The sequence below is a fragment of the Vicugna pacos genome, chromosome 1 (assembly GCF_048564905.1).
Source record: "Vicugna pacos chromosome 1, VicPac4, whole genome shotgun sequence".
Classification (NCBI taxonomy): domain Eukaryota; kingdom Metazoa; phylum Chordata; class Mammalia; order Artiodactyla; family Camelidae; genus Vicugna; species Vicugna pacos.
The window spans coordinates 74,019,740-74,032,150 of NC_132987.1; the positions used below are offsets into that span (position 1 = coordinate 74,019,740).

The 12,411-nt window shown below is 38.1% G+C and overlaps 1 protein-coding gene across 2 annotated transcripts in view; it reads left to right on the forward strand.

Moving 5' to 3' along the window:
* The window catches only part of LOC102543482 (B- and T-lymphocyte attenuator), a 63,895-nt gene that overhangs the window by 44,861 nt on the left and 6,623 nt on the right, over positions 1-12,411 (forward strand). Inside the window, exons 3-5 of one of the 2 annotated variants that reach the window (XM_072965215.1) lie at positions 4,274-4,306; positions 5,503-5,669; positions 7,074-7,120. In XM_072965215.1, coding sequence (XP_072821316.1) covers positions 4,274-4,306; positions 5,503-5,669; positions 7,074-7,120 — 247 coding nt within the window. The remainder of the gene's footprint in view (positions 1-4,273; positions 4,307-5,502; positions 5,670-7,073; positions 7,121-12,411) is intronic. The other variant, XM_072965218.1, reaches the window with a different exon arrangement.

Consider the following 12,411-nt stretch of genomic DNA (forward strand, 5'->3'; position numbering starts at 1 on the left):
GTTAAAAACATAATTAGTTATTAAGGAAATGCAAATTAAGCTACAATGAAGTACAACTTTACCCACTAGGGAAACTAGAATTTCCTTTTTAATGGAAGATGACAGGTATTGGCAAGAATATGGACAATTGAAATCCTTATATATTGCTGATGGGAATGCAAAATGATGCAAATGCTTTGGAAAACAGTCTGGCTGGTCTTCAAAAGGTTAAGCATAGTTGCCACAGGCCCCAGTAATTCCATTGCTAGGAAAATACCCAAGTGAAATGAAAATATATATCCACACAAAAACCTGTACACAAATGTTTACAGGAACACTATTCACAACAGCCTTAAAGTGGAAACAACCCAAATGCCTATTAACTGATAAAGGAAATGTGGTACATCCATACAGTGGAATATTATTCACCCATAAAAAGAATGAAGTACTGGTACAGGATACAACATAGATGAACCTCAAAAACATTATACTAGGCAAAAGAAGCTGGACACAGAAGATCACGTATTGTGTGATTCTGTTTATATGAAATACCCAGAAGAGAAACACCACAGAGACAGAAAGTGATTAATGGTTGCCAGGGGCTGAGAGAAAGGTAAAATGGGGGGAGATTAATGAGCAGGGAGTTTCCTTTTGAGGTGATGAAAATATTTCACAACTAGATAATGGTGATAGTTGCACTTTTAAAAATTGAGGTATAGTTCATTTACAATATTATATTTGTCTCAGTTGAACAACAGAGTGATTCAAAATTATAATATACAACATTTACAGTTATGATAAAATATTGGCTATATTCTCTGTGCTGTAAAATATACCCTTACAGCTTATTTATTTTATATGTAGTAGTTTGTACCTCTTAATCCCCTACCTTATTTTGCCCCTTTCTCCTTCCCACTTCCCACTGGTAACCACCAGTTTGTTCTCTAATACCCATGAGTCTGTTTCTGCTTTGTTATATATACACTACATCTTCTTTATGCATTCATCTGTTGATGGACACTTAGGTTGCATCCATATCTTGGCTATTATAAATAATGCTGCTATGAACATTGAGATGCATATATCTTTTCAAATTAGCGTTTTCATTTTCTTTGGATATATACCCAGGGCTGGAATTTCTGGATCATATGGTAGTCCTGTTTTTAACTTTTTGAGGAACTTTCATACTGGTTTCCATAATGACTGCACAAATTTACATTCCCCCAACAGAGTAGAGGGGTACTCTTTTCTCCATATCCTCACCAACATTTATTTTTAGTCTCTCTGACAGGTGTGGGGTGATAATTCAACATTTATTTGTAGCCATTCTGACAGGTGTGGGGTGATAATTCACTGTGGTTTTGGTTTGCATTTCCCTGATGATTAGCAATGATGAGCATCTTTTCATATGCCTGTTGACTATCTGTATGTCTTCTTTGGAAAAATATCTATTCAGGTCTTCTGTTCATTTTTTAATCAGGTTGTATGTTTTTTATTGTTGTTGAATTGTATGAACTGTTTACATATTTTGGATATTAAGTCCTTTTCAGTCATATCATTTGCAAATATTTTCTCCCTTTTAGTAGGTTGTCTTTGTGTTTTGTTAATGGTTTCCTTTGCTATGCAAAAGTTTTTAAGTTTTATTAGGTCTTATTTGTTTGCTTTTGCTTTTGTTTCCTTTGCCTTAGAAGACAGGTCCAAAAAACATTGCTGCAATTTATGTCAAACAGTGTTCTGCAAATGTTTTATTCTAGGAGTTTTATGGTTTCTTGTCTCACATGTAGGTCTTTAATACATTTTGAGTTTATTTTTGTATATGTGTTAGAGGATATTCTAATTTCATTCTTTTACATGTAGCTGTCCAGTTTTCCCAGCATCACTATTGAAAAGAATATCTTTTCCCTGCTGTATAGTTTTGCCTCCTTTGTCATAGATTAATTGACCATAAGTGTGTGAGTTTATTTCTGTCTCTTTATTCTGTTCCATTGGTCTATGTGTTTGTTTTTGTGACAGTACCATACTGTTTTGCTTACTTTAGCTTCATGGTATAGTCTGAAGTCAGGGAGTGTGTTTCCTCCAGCTCCATTCTTCCTTCTCAAGATTGTTTCAGTTACTCAGGGTCTTTTGTGTTTCCATAGAAAATTTTAAATTATTTGTTCTGTTTATGTGGAAAATGCCATTTGTATTTTGATAAGGAATGCATTGAATCTGTAGATTGCCTTGGGTAGAATGGTCATTTTAACAATATTAATTCCTCCAATTCAAGAACACAGTGTCTCTTTCTATCTGCTAGTGTCACCTTCAGTTTCTTTCATCAGTGTTTTATAATTCTAACCACAGGTCTTTTATTGCCTTAGGTAGATTTATTCCTAGGTATTTTATTCTCTTTAATACCATTGTAAATGGGATTATTTTCTTAATTTCTCTTTCTGAGTTTGTTGTTAGTGTATAGAACTACAATAGATTTCCGTATACTAAGTTTTTGTCCTGCAACTTTACAGAATTCATTAATGAGCTTCAGTAGTTTTTTGTGGCATCTTTATGATATTGTATGAGTAGTATCATGTTATTTGCAAATAGTGACAGCTTAACTTCTTCCTTTCCAATTTGGATCCCTTTTATTTATTTTTCTTGTCTGATTACTGTGGCTAGGACTTAATGTTTCCTCACTTTTGGTTCATTTCAGCCCAAAATCTTCCTAGTATACTTAATTTGCCTAATAACTTCTTCCATAATGCCACTTTTTCACTGAGTCCTCTGCAGAGCATCCCCAGTGCCTACACTATTGGGCTCACATTTGTTGACCAGAATTCAAGGCTTTTCACAGTCCATCCCCATTTACCTTTCTGAATTGTTTCTGGATTCCACATAGAACCTCTCAATTCCAGCCTAACCATCCAACTAGCCATTGTCATGTCTTCACCATGGTTCTTCTAGCACCCATTTATCTGCGTCCATCTATCAAAATACTACCTGTCCTGTCAAGCCCAGCTCATTTCCTAGTTCTTAGTGAAGCCTTCTGTGTTTACCCTAGTGGAAGTGGTTTGTCTTTTCTGTTCATTTTTATGCCATTTGAGATCTTTGCCTCTCATTTATCACAGATTTCCTTGTACTGTAGAAATGCGGGAACTGCCTTTTATACCATGAAGGCTTATGATATCCTGGCAAGCAGGAACTGTCATATTTCTCTAGATCATCCCTGCTGGGTTTCCAACAGTCAAATGAATTACTTGGAAATTGTCTTTGAACTGGGTGTGGATTTTCCTTTCATGAAGTAATGAAAACAAACATAACAGGGAAAGTGTCAAAGAAAAACTTTCTTTCTGTACCACGGAGTACTTAATAAATTGAGCATGAGTTGAGGAGAAAAATGTACTCTGAAACGGTATTTAAGGACCATGCTTTTGGTAAATAAATTTTGGAGGTATGATAGAAAGTCTTCCGTTGTCTCCTCTTGAAATATCCTTCTAAGGTGGTATTGGGAATTTTCCTGCTTTGGTTCATGACTCTCTTTTGCTTTTTATGTTCAAGTTTTAATTAGAATGTAAACTGTGAAATTATACTGTACTTCCTAAGTATGTATAATTTTCATGAAGTGTTTTGTAAAAACCCTTAGAATAAATTATTATATGATTTTTTTTAAAGTGGGGGTTGCTGTTGGGAAAGCAGTTATCTCTCAGAAGGAAGAAAAACACTTTGCAGAACCTAGTCCCAAGGGGACAGTTGACTGAGCAGTCACTGACACATACACTGGTCCTTTCCAACCTGCCTTTGGTCAGTCCCTGATTAGGAGCTTCACAAAGGCAGGTGGTGATCATGTTAGCAGGAAAGTGGGGGTGGATGAGTGAGCAGGAAGTGAGAGACACAATCTTTGTTTTAGAATTAGTTCCCACCACGTCATCAAAAGCACTCTTTCCTCATAACTTCCTACATTCACTTGGAGCACCTGTTGAATATGCACCTTGTTATTCCAAAAAGTGTCATACAGGCTGAATTGTGTCCTTATGCTTAAGGAGTGCAGAAGAGGGAATCAAAGCAGACAGAGGAAGGTCGTGTTTTATTTATACAGTTTTTCTTTGAGACTCAAAATAAACCCAGGGATTTACTTTGTGTCCATGGTCTTGTGATGGTCTACCAATTTCTCAAATTGCCTTTGAGCTGGATTACTGGACTCTGTTAGTACATAAATGCAGGAGTCCTTTCAGGGACTAGCTCTGATTTCAGACAAACTTGAGTATAACCCTCATTGTTTTCACAACCAATTTTGAGTCTTTATCTTGTTTTTCTATTTCAGAATGGACTCAAAATAATTCAGAACACCTTACAAGTAAGTATCAAACTTGCCAAGTAAAATTAAGGAAACTAGCTTGTTGGGTGGTCAGAGAAATAATACAAGTTGTATCTTCTTAACTGAGTGGATTTGTTCACATTAGGTTATCTGTTGTGGAAACCTTAGTCCCTGTTGCTATCCGTTCCCCTCCCCCAGACAGCTGAGTCTGTCAATCTTGGCAATGACTTGGCTGCTCGCCCAGCACAAACAGCAGCTGTGGCGTGAACAATACAGCATTTGTTAAAACTGCATTACCAAACCACTTTATGCCCAGATCCAGTAGCTCCTGACCACTTTTACCCCAAAACCAAGTATATGGGGAGGGGTTTATAACTATGTTAGTATATTCAGAAATAAAGCTTTCCTGATAAAAAAAAATTTAACACAAGTACAAAATTTAAAGATGTGTGATGAATCCTGATATTTTCTACTCTATTATGTTTCAATTTTTAAAAATATTGTGGGTTATCCATTAAATTGTTTCATGACCCACTACTAAGTTGCAACCTTCCATGGATAAGCAGGGCCTTCATGCACATGAAGATTGATCAGTAGTGATGCGCACCAGCTGCACGCCCAGCAAAGCATATCTGGAAACATCATAGATACCTGGAGATACCAAAAGTATTTGGCGTTGGGAGATATCAGAGTTATGAGACGACGAAAGGGCACTGTGTTAAAGATCTTGGATTTAGTTTTAGAAACATGGTAGCTTGAGTCCCCACTGCCGCTCAATAGCTGTCTGATTTCGGGCAAGTCTTAGGACAATTACTCTTCCCAAGGCATGCAGCTGGATGAAACTATTCCCTTTTCTGAAGTGGTGAATGCAAAAGTTAAATAAGACAATGTAAATGAAAAAGCTCAGTGAAGTGCGATCTGAGAGCTGTTTTGGATAATGTTTTACAGGGGATTAACCTTCGAAGAATAAAAAACCTTTTATTTATCTTCTTTTTAAATCTATTTTTTAATCTTTTCTATCTAATAGATAAACTTTTAAATCTATTCTCAAAATATAAATTATAACTCAGAGTCACCCACATGTGCTCAGGAATAAAGCAAGAGGTGGGTGAGAGTACGGAGACCAGGGGTTCTTGGGGAAAGCCTCCTGAGCGGGACACAGAGGCACCAGCTGGAGCTCCATTCAGGTTCTGACAATTCAAAGCGTGTTGCCTAACACGTCCCATCTTTCCTAGCTGTCGTAGTATTGACTACCATTTCAGACACAAGGAATGCCTCAGGACCACCTTCCCAGGAAGAGATGGCAGACAGACAACGGGTCCTTTATAGTTTGCTTCCTTTGAGAAGTTTGCCTCTACTCATTACCTGTTTCTTCCCATTCTGCTGCCTTCGAAGCACCGAGGTGGGTTCCCTCTTCTCTCTGCTGCTCTGTGCCACACTTTTAGGGTTCAGTAACAAGGGAAGATAGATTTTTCGGGTTGGTTTCTGTTGTTTTTATTTCCCACAATATTCTGCTGTAAACTATGGACAATGATATCCTAAGGGACAACTCATCTGTCCACCAACAAGTGAATTAGGTTAATTCAGGTCTCCTCTAGTCATGATAAGGTATGCTCACCACAGCACAGTGTTCCAGCCAAGAGCTATGTTTGAGGAAAGCATATTACTGGGACTTATTCATGCTACTGTGTCAGTTTTAGGAAGAGCTCTTCTAAACTTTAAGAGTGTTGAAATAATCTCTCAGATCAATATGTCTAATCTGAGTGAGTTTGTCTCGCCCTGTTTTTCATAGCAGCATCATAGCATCCCACTCATCCACACCCCTATCTAAATGAAATTCTAATGCTCCCAGAGGAAAACTCATCATGTCTGTACTTACTGCTGCCATAAAGACATGCTTGAACTGAAACCTCATTCGACAATAATGCATTTGAAAAACGTGGGTTTGGCTATGATGGGAAGGATATGATATTTGGAAAACAATTCTTTTCTGCTTTTGTAAGAATTCACTGGATGTCACTAGTGAACACTTAAACACGGTAAGGGAGAGATGTATGGCGAATCTCGGTCTGTCTCTGGTCTGAACCACCTCTGTGCTCTCGCTTTCCTTTTTTCCCTCTGCCATCTCATCGAATCCCTTTTCCCACAAAAGCAGCCACTGTGTAGCTATAGAAACTAAGCTGGACAGAGCAACCCTTATTTCTGCCATAAGAGAAAGCCTTGTCTGAGCAAAAGTGCTTCTGGTGTTTTGCGGTGAGGACTTCCGGAGCCGAGAACCCTTCTCGGGATCCCGAGGGAATCCTCTGTAGTTCCAGCTCCACCTCTGCCACTCCAAGCCTCTTTCGAAAGTGAACTAGGCAGTAGGAGATCCTGATGATGTAGGTGAGAGGACAGCCGTGTGTGTGGCATCGAGTGCAGAATGTCCCCAGAACAAGGATTTCCAGGCTCTTAAAAATGATGTGCTAGACCCTGCCCCTTCCTCTTGGATACGCTGGAGTGAGAAGTGAAGAACCAAGGAACAAAATGGGCAGCATGAATTCTCACAAGCTCAGGTGTGAGCGCCACACTAGTCACAGCAAATAAACAAGCCCAAACTAGCGATAATGCTATCAGTGGCGTGCGAGCGGGTGAGCGTGGGGGGTGGGGGGCGTCCCACCTCTGCCTAGGGACCGAATTTCAACCTAGTGATCTGATTCTAGAGCCCATATTCTTCCCACGACCATACTTGCAGGGAATTGAGGATGAATTTTATTTTGTGCTGTTCGTTTACCTCTTTTGGTTTCTTATTTTTCTTTTTGAATTCCAGGGGAACAAGAAAAGCCTTCTGACACAACAGGAAGGGAAATTAACCTGGTATGTTCGGTTTAGCTGTTAAAACAAATGCAATCTCTGTTATACTATGCTAATATTTATATACCTTCAAAAAAATTTAAAGAGTCTGCGTAACACTTACCACGTGTGTGGCACTGTTCTAAGTGCTATATATACTGATTTACTTTTAAAATGTGCTTATTTTACATTTACCTTTGTCTGTGGCAAAAGCTCTTCAGGATTAACAAGTCTCATAATAAATGGTCTTTTGGAAGGACTTGGATGGTAGTGTAGAACCTAAGCAGAAAAGTCAGAGACTGAGTGGTGTAACCTTGCCTCTATTCTTGGCCTGTTACGTGGCTTCAGGCTATTCATTTATTCTCATAAAAATGCCTTAAAGTCTTTCTGGAAGAGAGTTGGGAATTAATTAAAGAATGAATCATAAATAACCTCATAAAATGAAGTGTGGTTTCTTTATAAATCACACTATCAGATAAAGAACCATGATCGTAAGCCTAGTTACTTCTCGAAAGTCCTGAGTGACGTGTATGGGCTCATCAAGGAAGAGACCTCCCGGACAAAGGAAAGGGAGTTTTGGAGGCAGTGCAAAGTTTTCCCACAAGTTCTTGGAATATAAATGTAGGCCTTCCTTTTGAGTTCAATGTTCTGTAAATATTAGAACTCAAAATAGAATGCAAGAGGAGGCAATGCATTTTTGAAAAAGAACTTTACGGAGCTCTTTGGTTAAAAACGGATAGTCATATAAGTGAGGCACTGCAAAGGAACTTTTGTGTGTGTGTGTGTGTATTTCTGTTAAGAATAGTAGAGATAAAAATGTAGCAGACTTCTTGGAATTTCCAGGAATGCCAGAAGCAGATATAGCCAATACTTCTATATAATATTAAATTTCACTTTGCATTCCCCACCAGTTCACCTAATTTTAAATCAAACTAAATAAATTCAACTTGATAAGCTTGTGTTAGATTTTTTGTAAGCATCAGTAGGCATCACTGTGTTGGGTGTAAGGTTTTGTTTCTTCAAGTAGGGCAATTTTCATAAATATGATTTCCTATCTTCTTATAGTGAACAACAACAATAAACTACATTTGGTTACAATCAGGCCTAAGAGCTATGACACTACTTAAAACAATAATCTAAATAATTTACTGGGCTGCTAAAACCCAGGTTGGTTAAAATAAAGTCCATATTTTTCCTGTGTAAGCTGGATGAATTGTTAATAATTTGAAGTTGAATTCAAGAGGGGTTTTTCTGTGTGTGCAATGATTTGGGAATTTTAATTTGTTCATGTCTTTGACAGAAATGCCCAGTTTTGTCCCATTTGAATTGTCAAACATTTCAGAAAATAATCAAAGAGATGCCATATTAGATCTTTGAGACTAAAGATTTGTTAAGGAAGTTGTATGGGAATCAGTGGAATAGAAATCCAAAGTAGAGAAAGGAACTGGTAAAAATATGGCAGGTACATATAAAAGCCAAAGTTCTAATCCTATTCCACAGTGTCTTTTGAGGGTATAAAGGTGCTTGTGTAACTATAAATTGGAGAATTGTATATTTTTTAAAAATGTGCTTTATAAACTGTAAAGTGCCATACAAATATATACAGAGTAAGATAACTGCTTCACCAGCACCAGCCTTGTGGCATCCACCCACTTTGATTAAGGTGCCACAAGATAGGTTCAGCATGGGGCACCATGTTTTCTTTTACCCATTTACTCTCACAAAGTTTTCCATGGAAGCCAGCCATCTTTTGGGAAGGGATCCAGGTAACTGAGTTGACAGACTATATAGACCGAAAAGTACCTCAGGGACCTCGCTGATCCATTAAAGAGTTACGGCTGTTTATTAGATCACATGACAGTCGTCTTCGCCAGTGCTCCAGGCTCCTTCGAGGCACTTTCCATCTGAGCCAAGAGACAGAAGGTTAAGGCAATCCTTGCCTCCTTTCAGTCATTCAGCCTTGGTGTTACCTCCTGGGCAGCCCCTCCCCTCAGAGGGAGGCAATGTGCTCAGCGGTTAACACCGAGTTTGCCGGGATGGAGCCAGACAGGCTTGTGTGGTAGAACTCTGAACACACACAGGGAGGATGACAAGGACTGGGAAGGCATGTGGGCTATCAAAGGCCTTGGACCCGATAGCTTACAGCAGTTAGGCCAGACTTGAAGAACATAAATTGACTGGCAAAACCTGACTTAAAAAATGGAAATAACAATCCTTAGCATCAACGTGATATCTTCATTTTTACCAGCTGGGTCCCTTGAATAGCTAGAAATGGCTAACAAACAGTTGAAAAGAGTAAAAAACATTAGGACCCATTATTTTTAGTTTCCCTAAGTTTACCTCTTTCTCAGAAGCTTTAAGATATTTGCCTCCATTTGGAAGTGTAAGAATTGTCTTGTGATAGAAATAATTATCAGAATATTTTAGAACTTTTTCTAAGCTTTGCCTACCCATACCAAACTGACAGCAATTTTCAGTTCCAGATTTCAAATCATAACACTATACCTTGGCTAATTCATAGTATTTATTCTTTCTGCCTCCTAAGAGGGTATCTGTTCTGCTTTAATTGTTTCATCCTGGACTTTGTTAATGCTACCCATTATACTACAAGTTGCCTGAAGTTCTTATGGGATATATGCTTTTCTCATTAATTTGGGCTGTGCTTTTCATCTTAAGAGGGATTGAAAAGTGTTGTGTGACGTCAAAAGTGACCAATAATGAAGCACAAAATAAATATTTGGGAAAACTAGGGTTCCTTAAACCTTTGACCCTTTAATATGTGAGAATCTGCTAAAAAAAAAAAAAGATGTCAACAGCATTTGTGAGGAAGAGTAGACTATTCCTCTCGATGTATACCGACTTAGCTTGGCCTATACTAATAGTCTGCTGACAACTGTGCGCTCTCACTTCCTTTGGTAGTAGTTAAAGCAATCTTTTCTCTGTTAGGTTGAGGTTCCCCAGCCCTTTAGGAGTGAGGAAACTGAAGTTGGCACCAGGCAAAATTCCCAAACACTGCTATCAGAAACTGAAATTTATGATAATAACCCCGGGATCAGGGTCCAGAACAGGCAAAATTCCCAAACACTGCTATCAGAAACTGAAATTTATGATAATAACCCCGGGATCAGGGTCCAGAAAGAGTCTGGGGTTTATTTTAACGCTTGTCTGAAAGAAAACAAAGAGGACATTGATTATGGGAATGAACCCAAGACAGGCAGGAAGTCTACACGAAACACCTACAGAAAATGCAGCCATATGCATAAGGAGATAAGTCTGGCCCTGATCTCCCACTGTGATTATTAAATGATCTGCCAGTCAACAGCATTATCTGAAACAAACAGGAGGTCAAATACTATTTCCTGACCTGAGAAGTTTCATTTTAAGGAGGTTCATGTTGATGCTTGAGTCTTACGGGACCATTGGCCAAATGACTAAAATTTCTCCCAGAAACTTCTTTGGGAGCTTTTTATACTACAGCCTTGGACAACAAAAATCCTCTGTCCTAAACTGAATGATATGAATAGCAGGGCAGCAGAATATTTAAAATCAGCCACATTTTATCTGGTATACAAACTCAGTATTTTCTTTGGGGCTATCAGAGAGACATGTAGGGGAGAGAGGTTTGTATTGTCTGGATCAGTTTACTATACATTCTTGAAAAAGAACGTCCCAGTTTGACTAACTATCTGCACATTCAGGAATGATAGTGTTTATTCCCAGTCAATCTCCCATAATCAGAAATTTTCCTTCATCAATCTAATATTGGAGTTTTTTAAATGTAAAGGAGAAATCATTTTAGACTTGATGATATAAGAAAAGAATGGAAAGAATGAACATACAAAAAAGATATGGAATATATCTATAGAGTAGATGTTCCCCACGCCTGACAAATGAATGCTTGTATCTACCCTGTTAGATTGCTAAGCAAACAGAAATAGTAGTAGAGCAATTAATACATGGTGCATTTTTAAACACAGTGGTGACTCAGTGTTGGGGTAACATAGACTAATATGTATGAATGTGACATAATGCTGCTGAATTAACATATTTGTGGATGTCTAACAAGTGTAAAAAATCAGTGATAACAGGTATAGGCAAGCAAGTGCAGAGTAATGGTTTAAGCGGCCGCATTATTGACCTGATAGCAAAATAAAAGTGCAATTAATGGAACGGAGATGAGTCAGGGTATTTAGTTGAGTCAACACATTTTCATTCACCACATCTGTATCTTGCTGTTCCTCTTACTAAAGAATAGGGACAATCATGCAATAGTGAAGGAGTGCAGTTTGATAACCATTTATTTTTAAATGATGAGGTTATAGCTACTTAAGAGCAAGAAGAGATAGTTTCAGATTATCTGCATTTCCAGAGTGCCTGAGTCTAATTACTTCAAAAATAGCCCATAGCATTGTTCAACAGCTTGAGGATATTAGGATTCTCAGGTTCTCCTACTAAACAGTGCAATAGACCTCTTACAAAGTGAATAGCAAATGCTGGGATCCACTTGAGCGAATACGTCAGCTGCTGCACAAATGAATGTGGGGTATGTGTGTGTGAGAGAGAGGGTGGGGGGTATTGAGTTAGTATACAGAAAGAAGGGTAGCGACTTACAGAAATGGTAAAAAGAGAAACGGAAAAACCCTGACATTCCATTTCGGTTTGCTGAAGAATCTCAAAATTCTAGAGTAAATGAGTCATTAAAGAAAATGTATGAAAATAATGTATTAAGTAAGTTATGGGGCTGGGAGTATGACACCCGATAAAAGTTTTTGTCCTCAAAAGACAAAGCTGAGCTTTGGTGGCAGAGTTTTTCTTATGTAACACTGGCATGTAAGACTTTCGCCCCGTTGGATTGGGGTTGCGGGGGGAGCTGTTTTGGAGTCACTGTCATCTAGCCAGTATGGTATCATTACACCTCGAATTTTGAGCAATCAATTCTAGGAAGACTTTTTCAGCCAAGATGCATTTTGGGCAACTAACATACAAAAGATGTATTAAAATAGCTGCTGTGGTATTCTTAAAAATAGAAACGGGGGAGGACACATTTAGCTGTTCTTAACAGAACACACAAAGCTAAACAATACCGTCATGATTCTTTTGAATTTGAACAACACAACATTTCTGTCTATTGTTGAGAATATTCATAGCATGTCCTACTGTAAAGGTAATGTTGATAATGATTTCACCTCTGTAAATAATTTATATTTGTACCATGCTGCCAAAACCATAAATTATGTTTTCATTCCTTCTTAATAAAAGGCATCAGAGTTCTATATGTACATCCCAAACCTATTTTAGTGTTATCTACATGACTT